Consider the following 15,751-nt stretch of genomic DNA (forward strand, 5'->3'; position numbering starts at 1 on the left):
TTCAACTTTATTAGCAAAGGGTGTGGGTCTTCCTACATTTTCTTTCCAGCACGAACAGAATGTTATGAGATGTTTGTATTTATATTAGAGCTACAGAGTACACACTAGTAAAGGACATTTAAAAGTGAGCAAACGTATAATGAAGGACCTCAAAAACTATATGCTAATGATTATTAATCTCTTAATTACCAAAAGAGTTCACAAATAGGCATTCTAAAGAGATTTTATACAATTACATTTAAGGGCAGTAACTAATATTAAAGATGTACAACTCACAATAAATTTTATTAGTCCCATTATAACATAATAATCTTACTTTTCTGCATTAAAAACTCATGACTTTTAGGAAAAACTGGTTAAAAAACTGAATCTGTACAGTAAAATCTGAAACAGTGGTTAAATCCTAAAGGGCATAAAGAAAGCTCCAATAAAACAATAAAGGGAGAAGACTCCAGTTCAGGGAAGGGACAAAGATTATTAGCCAAGCCTGAATCATTAAAAGGCAAAAACACTGCTGATCATGAACTGTTGATGCAGTGATTAACGTGCATTCCACCACATCACACCTTCTACTGGATTCTTCAGCTAGCAATGAAACCAAAGACAAGGACTTACTGTAGTAGTACTACACTGGACTCTATGAGCTCAAAGAATCTTTAACCAATAATATATCTAAATATGGACTTTTTCAGTAAACTTAAAGAAAAACAATGCAAGTGGAGTGGGATAGATCTTTAACATTTCAAAATATAAAGATTAACTAAATACATTAGCAAACGGAACATTTTGGCCAAACAAAATCTGAATCTGGTCTTAAAAATTTATGTTTATATAAACAGTTTGTTAAATTTATATTTTAAACAGAATAAAGACACATTTTATAAATATTGGAATTAAGAATGCACCATACTTTCACCACAAACTATGAAACTTTAATATATCTATTTACTTAATTTTCTTGATCATGTAAAATTCTTTTTTTTTATTCTTTAGCAAAATAACACAAGTTTGTATTTTGTGTCTACTTTCTTACCTGAACTGGGAAAGAATCCATAAGGATTATACATATTCTGGATATGCCACTGATAAGGGAAGTGAGTGGGAGGAGGCGGCTGTGGTGGTGGTGGCGGCTGCACATAAAAGAAAGGCCTGGGGTGCTCTGGAGGATGTTGCCCATTCCCCACCGACTGAGTCGTATTCATGTCTGCATCAAAGAAAACATAAAAAAGGTTCTTTACAGGGATATGCTGCATCACTATTTCTGCCCAATTACCCAGGGGGAGGGAGGAAGAGAGGTAAGGAGAAAAAACACAATCACACCCTCTACTCTGAGGTGCTTTATCAGCACAAGCCAGGGAATGAGTATTATAAAAGTAATAGCCTTACAATATTTGAATTAAATGAATACTGTACAAAGCAACTGTTTATTTAAAGCATAATAATAATAAATGATACACACACAAACACGAAGCATGCTCCCTTAGAATGACTTTTTTTCCTCACCAGGAAGTGTACACAGCACTGAATTACAGCCACAAAATTAACAATAGGAGTGTTAAAGCACAAACATACCAGAAAACAAGCACAAGTATAATTAATAACAGCAATAACCTGAAAAAGTATAAAAGGCTTGGATTAATAAATCAGAAAATATGAGGTATTTGGTAAAATCAGTCTGAAAATAAGCTACTCCTGCCCAACTCTTCTTTAACAGACGATTATAAAATCACAAAAGACAACCCGAGATCTTAAATCCATACACTGGAGTTGCATAATTGACTTTCCAGAAAGCAATTTAGCACTAAAGATTCCTGTTTCTTGAAGAAGCACAGAGTATGAAGTTATGCACACATCTACTTAATCCTAATTCCAATTGCTTCCAACCGGTCTTTTTGGTGTAAAATGAGAACCATATCTTTTTCTGGAGTTTCTCATCCACCTCAATAAATTGTAAACCATGCTTACTGGCATTTAAACACAGAACACAATAGTGTCTGATAAAGTGTAAACCATAACACTGCTAGTACAATTTAGGCCTCTAGACTCTGCATCACCCTCCCAAAAAAAATCATTGGTACTTCGAGTATTTATTGTCATTTCATCCATATACAATAGTACAGCATACAGTGAAACGAGACAACGTTCTTCCAGGACCATGGTGCAACATAAAACACAGGACAACGAAGAATCCACAACACATAACAAAGACAATATATAACAAGGTGCATGTGAGTCAAATGTGCAAACATGTGCAACACTGCAGAACAGAAGACATATCAGATATCAGACCGGTCCATGAATGTTAAGGAGTCTGACTGCTTGGGGGAAGAAACTGTTACACATTCTGGAGGTGAGGGCCCGAATGCTTCTGTACTTTTTTCCCCCAATGGAAAGAGTGTAAACAGTGAATATAAGGGGTGTGTTGGATCCTTCACAATGCTGGTGGCTTTGCGGATGCAGCGTGTGCTGTAAATGTCCACGATGGAGGTAAGAGACACAGATGATCTTCTCAGCTGTCTTCACTATCTGTTGTAGGGCTTTGCGATCCCTGACCGTGCAACTTCCAAACCAGACAGTGATGCAGTTGCTCAGGATGCTCTGTACTTGTCTACTAAACGGACAGCAGTGAAACCTCCCCCACGGAGCTCAACACTAGAATTGGGGTTTTGGGGGGAACTTATGCAACCTCCCCTCTTCAATTTGGTGCCACCGTCCGTTTAGTACACAAGTACCAAATCATTTAACCTACTTTAAAAAACAACAAACATACGCACGCAACTGTACTATGTATTTGTGCTTGCAAAATACTTCAATATTGTATCTCATGGTATAAAAAAGGAAAATTATAAATAAAACTTCACAGCTATTATTCATTCCTATTTATAATATGATAAAATCAAAGAGTATGTTTCGTAGCACAATTATTGATGTTTAATAATGTGGTGACAAACTCTGGAGGTAGGTTTTCTCCATCCAGTTCCAGAATTAGTAAGTCACTCTTAATTTTATCTGGGGACATTGCTGAATAAGATACCCTTTTTTTGATCATTTTCTGCATTGACAAAAAAACATGGCAGCATAAGATTTACTTATATTTAAAAGTTACATTTTTGGAATTTTTTTTTTTTTACAGTATATAAAGTATTTCAGTTATTATAATTTTCTTACTTTATTTCATACTGTTATGTGATAGAGAAACAACCAACTGCAACTGAAAATTATAATGTTAACATTAGAGATGGTGATAGACTTTCTGTATGGCTTAAAACCACCATAATGGTAAAAGAGGCTGAGTTGGTGGAGGCTTAAAATTTGTATAAAATTGAGCAGACAAGAAAGAGGGATGTACTGTATTCTACAATATGGCCACAGGAGGCAATAGTCTTTTATTACAAGATACTGACTATCCATCCATCAACTCACAGAGGATAGTGTACTGTATTGCCCTACGCTATAGTCTGCAAAATGAGTAAATACCAGTGTAGGAGATTTCAAAAACTTGATTAAACTGGATAGGAAGATTAGATACAGGACTGAGCCTGTACTCAAAAAAAGACTGTAGTAATTACAGCCATATTAGCTGCTGGCTTATGCCCAACATGCTCACCTTCACCCTTGTCAGTTACGACAGATGCAATGCTGATACAGATATGAAATGACAAAAAATTTCTTTAGGGATGCTATTAATTAACAGTGGACTGGGTATAATGTATGTATAGTTTAGGGTCTTGCTCTTGTAGAATAATTTAAGCCTTATTTGGATGATAAGTGTTACTGTTGGAGCAAGTGAAGTGCATAATGGGGATCAGTGACGTGTTACCTGTATCTACAGTAACAGCATCAATAATCAAACAAAAGCTAAATCTTTAAAAAGTGAAAAAAAAAATTAGCCCTGTATAACAAAAGAAAAGTGCCTAGCACATTCTTATAAAATTAACAAACAGGGTGTAATTTCTGGGTAAATATAAAGTAGAAACTGGGAAGTAAGAATGTCATTAATTACAGTAGGTGTCCACATAAAAGCAGAAGCTGACTGGAATGAAAACTTTAGTCAGGGAATTATGTAGCCTCAGATTTTAAAACATCATACTTTGCTGCCAAAGCAGATTAACAGAATTTAAAATCTCCAAACAAAAAAATAACATCTTAGGGATTAAACAAATATACATGGTGGGCATGCGGTGTCACAGAATAATCATAAGCTAAAAGGAATCAAACCATTGTGTTTTTTTGGGGGGGGGGTTAAGATAAAGTGACTTTTCATCACAAACCTAGATTATTCTATGACCAGACCAACTGAAAATGTTTGCTTACCCATGATATGCCATCTAGTTTATAATACAGGTAGAAGAGCACCTGAGTAAACACCAAAGAGGAGGAAGTATTCAGTTAAAATATTCGTGTACTGTATATTGCTGGTGTCAAGATGGAAAATTCTTTGAAAGTGAATTATAAAATGACATTTTATGAGGGCTTTTATATTCAGCTAGTGTTGACATCTAAGGTGGAGCTTATGATGTTGCCTGGACAAGCAGGCTTCAAATGACGCACATTAAGCCTGGCCACTTTTAATTGGAAATTCACAGACCGCTGTAGGCCATGGTAGCCATAGGTTTCATTGCACCAATTATTTAGTCAGAGTAATATTTTTAATTCAACTCAAGTGCTACTCTTATTTACAGTAGTTTTCTTTCTCCTGTGCTGAATTTAACTAAAACTCACTTAATCCATTTCAAAATCATAGCATCATAAAGCATCAAACTATTCCACGCAAGTTCCCATTCCATCACAGAGCTCAATCACACACATATCTACAGTCACAACAGTCACATTTAGAACCACAAAAATCAACCTGACAAAGATGAATGGGGTGGGGGGTGGGTTGTAGGGGAGAGAGATTGGGTCAACAAGAAAACTCCTCACAGTCAATGGCATGTAAGCATCAAAGCTATGATTCACTAGGTAGTAGCATAATCCACAATGTCAATTTAGACTATCAGAAGTTTGAAGTTTTGCAAGAATTATGCGTTAATGTTACAGTAGACTGGCTGTTGTTGCTTTAAACCATATCAAATTAATTATTAGCATCATTCTCAATCTCATTTTGCCATTGTTTTTCTTGAATGCATTTTAAATATCACTTAAGGTTCTGATAAGAGTAACAGTGAATACAATGTTCCTCTGCAGAACTTGGGGCTTTGTAATTGAACTCCAAGTTCAAATCAAAAATGACTTAGAGAGACAACATAAATGGCACAGAAAGGTAGAAAACTTTGTGAGCAACAAACTTTAAAACAACTGACATGCAACCAAACTTATAGAAAACCAAAGCTTAAATTGGGAGCTAATTCAGTGAAAGCTCATTAAAAAGGATCTAAACATTTTCAGGACAGAAAGCTAAAAGAAAATATTAAAATTTTAGGTACAAACAAAAGACAAAATATGACATTTATATTTTAATAATGCATAAAACGAAAGCAGACTCCAGGCCTAAATGACATCTTCAATAGGAAAGGTGAAGATTAGAAGCAGAAGTGTCACTACTGAATACTATAGTAGATCTCAGCTAATGCAGGTTTTAAATGTATCAAGTGAAGCACTGAATTCTGAATATACTGAATCTTCCGAAGTAAACTTTAGTAGGATTTTAAAATCAGAAATAATATTGAAAACTGTTTGTCAGAGTCCAGTCTGCTGCTGATTAATAATGATAAATTGCTTGTTATAAAAAAAAAATTACATCAGGGTTTCACCTCTTGATGATAATTAAATTAAAACATGCTGTAATTAAATTCATATAAAGACAAAACAACATGAAAAGGAAACAGGTATGCATCCCTGCAGAAATCTAGCCTGGGGAGTGATGCACTGCTATACATCAGACAGTTTACTCCAGGTATAAAGTATGAAAGAGAAGATCATTAGGCATAAAATACATTAAGAAGCATATTTTAAGCCAAATAGACCTGTCACCAGTTAAGTTTAAAGTGGGAGGAAAACAATTTATAATAAAAATATAAGGGGGAAAAGGATGAAAACATCAAGAAGTGTACAGTACATGCTGCTATATTTGGTATAAGATACAGAAAAGGTGGAACTGAGGAAAACAGTGATATTAAGTTTGTGGAGGTGTAAGTCAGTCAAATAAGGAAAAAATGAAAAGTACAATAGATGGAAACAACAATGTGGACATGATGGAATGCCATGAGGAGAATAAAACTAAATGGACTAAGGATTTTAGAGGTAAGACATGAAATCATGTTAAAAGAGATTATAAAGGAACAGTAATGACAATGTTTTGCAAATCCAGTCCAATATGCCGATGTTAGGTCAGGGAAATAGCATATAAACTGAATATATGATATACTGTAGTTTCCAATTCTAAAAAGGGAATGGTATCAGATTTAAAAAATATATATATATATAGCACTGAGATCAAAGAGAATGAGTAAACTTCACATCCCCAAAAGTCTAGTATGGTTATTAAAAACGTTTAGTATCTCACCCATGGTATTCTTTATACTATACTTGGCATGAAAAATTGGCTGAAAAAGTTTAAACAGGTCAGGTAGAAATACAGGCCCTGAAACTCTTTCAGAGTATGTTACAGTGTTCTTACTCGTGATGAGCTTTGAGTTTGTTGAAATCACTTAAATGTTTGGAAATTTCACCAAATTCTGCAAAATGCATTGTAGGGAAGGAGAAACAACTAGTTTTGAGTAAATCATACTGTAATAGTGCAATGGACTTTTAAGTGTCCGAGGGTTAGGGAAAAGCCTTACAATTATGCTGGATTGATTATTGTGGCCAAATACGTGATCCGATTTGTGAGGTAGCAGTGCTAACGTCTGTGCCACGACTTCTAAAATAATAAAAGACAAAGAGGGAACAAATACTTCAAACGGCCACAAACTAGCAATAAGCAAATAAAAAATTGACCATTTCACTCACAGAGCTCCAATCTTGGGGCACACATTGATTGCACGAGGAAGTGGCAGCATGGGACTGGCTCATTCCATTGTTTAAAGTCATGGCTCCAGGCACAGAGGGAACATCTTCTTTGTTTCTTGAGTATCTGTGTAGAAGCTTCGCACTTTCTATTTCCATTAAGAAGAAATGCACTGTAAATAGTATACTGTTAAGTCTTTTCTATTTTTATTTCACAGCCTGTGCTGTGTTCTCTGATGAGGGGACAGAGTGTGTTCCTTTAAAGCTTCTTTTGAAAGTGTTGCTGGGCACATGGCTTATTTGCATGCATAATTAGTTATACAGTACTGTGCTGCTAGCACACATGGATCAGTATCGTATAACTGGTGGCAGTACTCATAACACTGCTTTTTTTACTGCATGTGGGATGGAAATTTGTTCCTAAAACTCTGTCTTCAGGACCTTTTTAAGTTCACGGATGACCAGAGGCAGATCTACATTTTTGGAACCTTGAAGCTAAAACTTCAGGGAGCCCGTTCGTAACAGCAACAAGGTCGAAGTAACCACTGTTATTTTCTTCAATGGAGTTATTCCAAGCCAGACCACCACATTTTTAAAAAAAAAACAACCACCCATACAGTAGACACCCAAAACATTTTAGCAACATGGACTAAAGTCACTTCTGGAGTCCCTCCAGCATTAGAGGCCCTGCATTTTAAGCTTTGTTATTTTCATAGTAGATCGACCCCTGTGACGACCCAAATACAGCAAACAAAGAGACTGAAACAGCAGCGAATTCAAGAAATGACAGGACAGTAGTGAGACCAGCTTTGTTATATGGGTTGGAGACGGTGGCACTGACCAAAAAAACAGGAGACAGAGCTGGTGGTGACAAAGTTAAAGATGCAGAGATTTGCATTGGTTGTGACGAGGATGGACAGGATTAGAAATGAGTACATAAGAGGGTCAGCTCAGGTTGGACGGATGGGAGATAAAGTCAGACAGGCAAGATTGCATTGGTTTGGAGTGATTCTGGGTATACTGGGAAAATGATGTTAAGGATAGAGCTGCCAGGCAAGAGGAAAATCTAAGAGAAGGTTTATGGATGTGATGAGAGAGGATATGCAGGTCATGGGTGTAACAGAGCAAGATGCAGAGGACAGAAAGATATGAAACAAAATGATTTGCTGTGATGACCCCTAATGGGAGCAACCAAAAGAAGAAGTGCAGTTAGAGATGGGATAAAATACTACACAGTATTGTCAAATAATTTTGTTGGATGGTTTCTGCACATCTTAGTAGCTGAAATTACATTTTTTTTTTCCTTGTAGTTGCAACACATCAATAATCATATCACAATGTTCTTACAGTAGGCTTGTTTGAAAGATTGTAAGGCCAGCATGACATCACAGAGCTGTAAAAGCCATATGCACAAAGCATCATGCAGCACTTGGAAAAATATTTGCCTAAGCTGTCTTCCCTGAGAATTTCCAGGAAAGTATTTGGTGAACAAGGTCTCCTGTGAACACTGCATATTCACTGTGAAAAATGCTTTGGCAAATTGCACTGATCAACACTAGTTCTAACCAAAAAAATAATTTGAATTAGTTCAGAGACTCAAATGACACAAAGTTACAGCAACATTGGTGAAATGAAGAAAATAATCCGAAATACCAGTAACTGAAATCCAAGTTTAGAATAGAAAGTTAAGTATCAAGCCAAAGGTGCATGTACACTTTAAATCTGTAGACAGACAAAAAAACAATTTGACGTATGAAGGACACATGCAGTAAAAATAAATTTAAGCAGATTACATGTCATATGTGCTCCTTTGTCTAGGTCCATGAAAGGAACTGTTCCAATAGCAGATTCAAACCAAAACTAATATCAAAAACCTAACCACTCTAGACAAAGTTCAGAAATAAAACTAACGTTCCATCGTTTAACACAATAATAAAAAGAGGATTGCATTGTCAATACTCATCAGATATGCAAGATGACCTAGAAATAGCTCCATATATTTGTAGATATTCTTCACTGAAATAGTCATGCACTTCAGACCAGTTTTCTTGCCAACTCTGTTTAGCAGATTTCACTGTACATTGCAAAAACACATCAAAAAAAGGCAAAAAGTAAAAAATGAAACTGCAAATACTCACTTAAGCTAATTGGCCCACAATTATACCCAGAGGTGTTTTTAAATTATTTTTTTAAACAGTTCACCATACAAGACAATCAAATGATAGTGAACACTTTATAAGTATTGCCCTGGAGATTTACAATAAGACCTGAAACAAATGCTAAATCAAGAAGGCAAGAATAATTGGAAGTCTAAACAACATCAAAAGGATGTACAGGCGAATGCTGCTCTGATGGATGATTTTTGAGCAGGCTGTGTCTTCCTGCAATTCAGTAATGGAATAAAACTAAATGAAAGAATGAATGCTTGAACAAATGTTTAAAAAACATGAGAAAACTTTCCACCAGAGATATCCATGTAAACAATACAATGGATCACTATTAAAACTCAAAGAATCAGCACACTTAATTGTAAAATATTCAGCTAAGTCAAATACAGTAATCCCTTGCTATATCATGCTTCGACTTTCGCGGCTTCATTCTATTGCGGATTTTATATGTAAGCATATTTAAATCAATATCGCGGATTTTTCACTGGTTCGTGGGTTTCAGTGGACAATGGGTCTTTTAATTTCTGGTACATGCTTCCTCAGTTGGTTTGCCCAGTTGATTTCATACAAGGGATGCTATTGGCAGATGGCTGAGAAGCTACCCAATCAGAGCACGTATTACGTATTAAATAAAACTTATCAAATATATTGTGAGCAGGGGGGCTGTTCGCACACCTAGAGGATACGGACGCTCCTCAAAAAACGCTGAAAGACTACCTTCACATTGCTTCCTTCCTTGCGGGGCTTACTTGTGGCTGCTTTGTTGCGCGATATGCTTCCCGCACGGTGCTTCACATACTTAAAAGCCCAAACAGCACCTATTGATTTTTGATTGTTTGCTTTTCTCTCTTGCTCTGACATTCTCTGCTCCTGATGGAGGGGGTGTGAGCAGGGGGGCTGCTCGCACCCCTAGAGGATACAGATGCTCGTCTAAAAAATGCTGAAAGACTACTTTCACATTGCTCCCTTCCTTGCTGGGCTTCCTTGTCTAGGCAAGCAACATGCTTCCCGCACGGCACTTCGCATACTTAAAAGCTCGAACAGCACCTATCGGTTTTTGATTGTTTGCTTTTCTCTCTCTCTCTCTCTGACATTACCTGCTCCTGTCACACACTCCTTTGAAGAGGAAGATATGTTTGCATTCTTTTAATTGTGAGACGGACCATAATCTCTGTCTTGTCATGGAGTACGTTTAAACTTTTGAAAAAAAGAGAAATATTTGTTTGCAGTGTTTGAATAAAGTTCCTGTCTCTCTACAACCTCCTGTGTTTTTGTGCAAATCTGTGACCCAAGCGTGACAATATAAAAATAACCATATAAACATATGGTTTTTACTTTGCGGATTTTCACCTTTCGCGGGGGGTTCTGGAACGCAACCCCCACGATCGAGGAGGGATCACTGTACGTGAAACTATAGGATGAAATGTGGCTCAGGTAAATTCAACAACCTGGGTACAGTCTAACAAATGCTCCTAAGAAATAAACACGTGTAACTATGTCATAGACTAAAACTTACACAATGTTAGAATGACTAGGACACCACCATTACAACTCCAGCAAACTTTTCTAATATAAACTACTTTGAAATTAAAGTCTCTTTAAGCAAAATAAACACTGTTGCTGCCAAATTTCACTTAAATACATTACACTTTATACAATCATATATTGCCACGGTTTTCACACTTGCAGAATGAACTTTAAAAGTCATGAAGACTGGCAACAGGATGATACACATAACATGGTGTGAAGATACCCAATGAGCAAGTATAAGAGTCTGATGATGCAGAGGAATTAAAGAAAAAGTTGAAGCAATTAGGAAATTTCAACAAATGAAGCAATCTGAAAAAGGCAGGTGATTAGCAAAGAGGAAAGAAAAAGCTATCTTAGATAAAATAATGTATGCCTTTCAAATAATCAGCTCCAATTGCAACCATCATTACTGGCATTCCAGGAGTTGATCATTTTGAGCACATCCTCACTTCTAAACAAATCCTTAACTTTCATCTGTTCAGCCACCATTTTACATAACCAATGTCCACTCTTAAAACTGTGTTACATTTTTTACTTTACAATAACAATTAAGACAAAATTAAGATATAGATCAGAAGTCCTATGAATTATCATGCAGTTAGAAAGATATCAAATAAACCCATTTTAAGGATTATTTTGACCATGGTCCTTCAAAACATAAGCATATAGTAAGCTATATTGTAGTTTTCTTCTGAAAGGGAAATGCCTACAATTTACAAGTTTATGTTAAATAAAATAGCCCAACAACTACATTCAACTTTAAAAATAGCATTTTGTATTCAACATGTATTTTAGGAAAGTACTACGTAAAAACAGCACAAGCAGTGTAAATGACAAACATCTCTTATATGGATAAGGAGACTAGTCAAGAAAATTGGCTTTTACACTTCAACAAATGTGCTTAGTTTATATAATACTTCTTTACAGACTTCCAGATAAACTCCTCCACTTACTTGTAAAATGGAATTCTGGCAAACAGAGGCTGACCCTCCACAGCTGACTTTAAATGGCTAATTGAGTTGATTGATCTGTAACCCTAATTGGACAATTTAAATATTTCAATTAAGTATTCATCATGATGGTTTGGCTATAGGTTTAAAAGTTAGTTTATTCCTTTTCACTAGGCCAAAGTGGTGGATTAAGAGGAAAAATGGCAGTACTTCTTAAAAATTATTATTTTACACATATGAGTGGTCAGTTGTGTAGAAAAGAATGTGTACTCGGAGTGATTTTCAGTCCTATTATCTATCCACACGTAAACCCATGTGAGCTAGCTAGAGTACACTGAATCAGCAACTATTATCAATACATTTATTTTCTTTTCTTCTTCTATTACACTACATATTTTAATTTTTTTCACACACACACACACACACATATATATATATATATATATATATATATATATATATATATATATATATAAAATAAAAAAGTATGTGTGCTGCCCCACAGACTTTATATTTCTCACAGAGTCCATAGACATGCCGATAAATAAAGTAGCTTGCATGCCCTCCCTTGAACAAACTCCCACATTCAAACTAAAGCAAAGAGATTAGAAAACAAGGCAGCACAGTGACTACTGCATGTGCTTCATGGCTCCTCTAACCTTTTTTTGAATAGATCCACCATTTTTATGTTAGATTTTCTTCCATTGCCCATATAGATGTTAGATTAATTAGCAGTTCTAAGCTGACTTGATATGAATGAATGTGAAGAACACAGACTGACTTCTCATCTTGGTATGGCTCCTACATTGCATCATATGTTGTTGGGGGTAAGCCCCTGCACCCCCACAGCTCTTTCTGCTGGATTGAGCAGGAGCAGAAATGGGTGTAAAATAATTATGTATATAAACATATAGAGCGTTCCTGAAGTTCTTTTTCAACAAACTGCCAAAGCTAGTGTTATTGTTGTCTGCAGGACCGTAGCATCTCATCCAGGGCTGAACCAAGATTTACACACCACACCCTTAAAAATAAAGGTACCACAGCAGTTCTTCAGAGCAATTCCATAAGGAAACAATTTTGGTTACAAATTATGACCCAAATGAAGGTTTCTGATATATCCTTTATTTATCTGTAAAAGGCTCCTTAAATAACCATGAATAAATGGTAACATCCATCCATTCATTTTCCACTGCTTTTCCAAAGCTGGGTCATGGGGACAACAGTCTTAACAGTGAAGCCCATAACTCCTTTTCCCCAGCCATATTGGTCAACTCATACTGTGGATCCCAAGGCATTCCCAGGCCCTCTGGGAGATATAATCCTCCCAGTGAGCCCTGGGTCTTCCCCAGTGTCTCCTTTCAGCTGCTTGTGCCTGTAGAACCTCCACAGGGAGGGGTCTAGGAGACATCCATATCAGATGCCCAAACCACCGCAATTGGCTCCTCTCCATGTGAAGGGTCACCAGCTCTGCTCCAAGGCTCTCCTAGATGTCTTCATTTCTCACCCTCTCTCCACCCTGCAGAGAAGCTCATTTCGGCTGCTCACACCCACAATCTCATTGTTTCCATCATTGCCCAATGCTCATGACCATAACTGCCCTTGCTGCCCCAATCCATCTGTTGATCTCACCATCCATTTTCCCCTCACTCCTAAATAAGACCTTGAGGTATTTAAACTCCTCCACTTAAGGCAGCAATGCACTTCTCACTTGGAGAGGACAGTGCACCTTATTCCTGCTGAGGACCATACCCTCAGATTTGGAGGTGCTAATCCTCAACCCTGCTGCTTCAAACTCGGTCACAAACCATGCCAATGTGTGTTGGAGTTTACAGCTCGATGAGGACCATGTCATCTGCAAAAAGCAGTGAGGCGAGTCTAAGACCCCCCCCCCCCAGTTTCACCTTGGCATCCTGTCCATGAAAATCACAAACACGATTGGAGACAAAACACTGCCCTGGTGGAGTGCCACACCCACTGGAAATTGTGCTGATGTTCCCCCCCCCCCCCCCCCGAGTATGCGGACACAGCTCTCACCGTGATTATACAGACACCAAAAAGCCTTGATTAGGGGCCCTGGAACCCCATACTCTCCCAGCACCCCTCACAGAATCCCTCAAGGAACATAGTTGTACACCTTCTCTAAGTCCACAAAACACACATAGACTAATTGATGGTACTCCCATGCCCCCACCAGAATCCTCATGAGAGTAAAGAGCTAATCCACCATTCCATGGCCAGGACGGAATCCACATTGCACCTGCTGGATCTGAGGTTCCATGAATGGGCGGAGTCTCCATTCTAGTACTCTGGCATAGGTTTTCCAGGGAGGCTGAGGAAAATGATCCCCCGATCGCTAATTAAAGCACACGCTCTTGTCCCTCCTTTTTATAAAAAAAGGGAACCAATACCCCAATACACACCAAAGGCACACACACAACACTGAAAAGGTGTGTCAGCCCAACAATGGCGAGATCCTTCAGCATTTCAGATTAGATCTTATCCTGCCCCAGGGCTTTATCACTGTGGAGTTGCTTAATTCTCTTAGAGACCTCCCAAGGAAATGGGCATTGATCTCCCATCAGCTTCTGGCTCTGCCTCCTCTACAAAGGACATGTCCATTTGGTTCAGGGGCTCCTCAAAGTGTTCTTCCACCTCCAGCCAACATCTTCAGTCCAGAGTTGTGAAAAAAGGAGGCTGGGATCTGCGTCCGGTGTGCTTCCTGCATTAATTTTGACATTTTCCCCGTTTTCGCCTGGGGTTCTGGTTTCCTCACGGAGTCTAAAGACCTGAAGGTTGGGTTATGGCATTGTTAAGTTAGCCCCAGTTGGTTCTTGTGTGTGTACATCCAGCTATGAGTTGTCACCTTGTCCAAGTGTTGTTCATGCCTTGCACGCAACGGGTGGTGGGATAGGCTGTTGCTGCCCTGGATAAACGGGTTAAGAAAATGGATGGAAGGACCAATATGTTCATCTTGTAAAAGGACTCTGTGCATAAAATACATTGTTACGCAGACTAAGTTCATGTTTTCTTGATTGGTTGGTATCCTGCTAGGTAGCCTTCTAGACATTTAGAGGTTTCTGCTTTGTTCACATATTAGGAACCTTTTTAAAGCCCAAGGAGTCAAGATCATACAAAGAACCTCTCAGAATGAAATGGGTTCTTTGCCAAGAAAAGGTTCTACAAGAAACCACCCAATCCATCCATCCATCCATCCATTTTCCAACCCGTTGAATCCGAACACAGGGTCACAGGGGTCTGCTGGAGCCAATCCCAGCCAACACAGGGCACAAGGCAGGAACCAATCCTGGGCAGGGTGCCAACCCACCGCAGGACACACACAAACACACACACACACCAAGCACACACTAGGGCCAATTTAGAATCTCCAATCCACCTAACCTGCATGTCTTTGGACTGTGGGAGGAAACCGGAGTGCCCGGAGGAAACCCACGCAGGCACGGGGAGAACATGCAAACTCCACGCAGGGAGGACCCGGGAAGTGAACCCGGGTCCCCAAGTCTCCCAACTGCGAGGCAGCAGCGCTACCCACTGCGCCACCGTGCCGCCACCACCCAATCCGGTAAAGTGAAATTAAGAAAACAGTATTTTTAAGAGTGCCAAAGAGACTCCAGGTTCTCATGACCCTGTAAAAGAAAGGCAGGGGTTAAGAAAAGACTAGATTTGTGAATATTTTGTAAGACTAAATTTCTACAGAAAGAAAAGTATAAGAGAAAATTACATTACTTCCCCTGCATAATTCAAGTATATCTATAGACAAGGACAGAAAAAATGAATTTCTGATAACTACTTTTGCACAGCGCTTTTGGGCTTAGCTGCATACTATAATTTACTGTCGGCACATACCATCTGAAAAATGGCTCTTTTATATCAATAACCTATCTACCCCCCCCCCCCCCCAAATAAATAAACACCTCAAAAGCACACTGAAAAACACAAGACTGGAGCTTTGCAGGAAAAAAACAGCACTTGTGCTTGTCTAACTCTGCACATATAATGGCTTGTAGAATCAAGCTCCAAAATACAGCATATCACCCTGACAAGACTCTCTGGTTAAACAATAAAACCAGGAAACAGGGGAAAATTTCTTATCTACTGTCTAGTTTGTGACTTGGTGACTTGGTTAAGGGAAGCAGT

General features: G+C 38.1%; 1 protein-coding gene across 1 annotated transcript in view; it reads right to left on the reverse strand.

Moving 5' to 3' along the window:
- The window catches only part of LOC114653481 (bucky ball-like), a 43,278-nt gene extending 31,621 nt beyond the window's left edge, over window positions 1–11,657 (reverse strand). Inside the window, exons 1-2 of the mRNA XM_028803830.2 lie at window positions 11,600–11,657; window positions 1,034–1,204 (exon numbers count right to left, since the gene is read on the reverse strand). Coding sequence (XP_028659663.1) covers window positions 1,034–1,202 — 169 coding nt within the window. The 5' untranslated portion in view covers window positions 1,203–1,204; window positions 11,600–11,657. The remainder of the gene's footprint in view (window positions 1–1,033; window positions 1,205–11,599) is intronic.
- Between the last annotated feature and the right edge of the window lie 4,094 nt (window positions 11,658–15,751).

Source organism: Erpetoichthys calabaricus, chromosome 6, assembly GCF_900747795.2.
Source record: "Erpetoichthys calabaricus chromosome 6, fErpCal1.3, whole genome shotgun sequence".
NCBI lineage: Eukaryota > Metazoa > Chordata > Cladistia > Polypteriformes > Polypteridae > Erpetoichthys > Erpetoichthys calabaricus.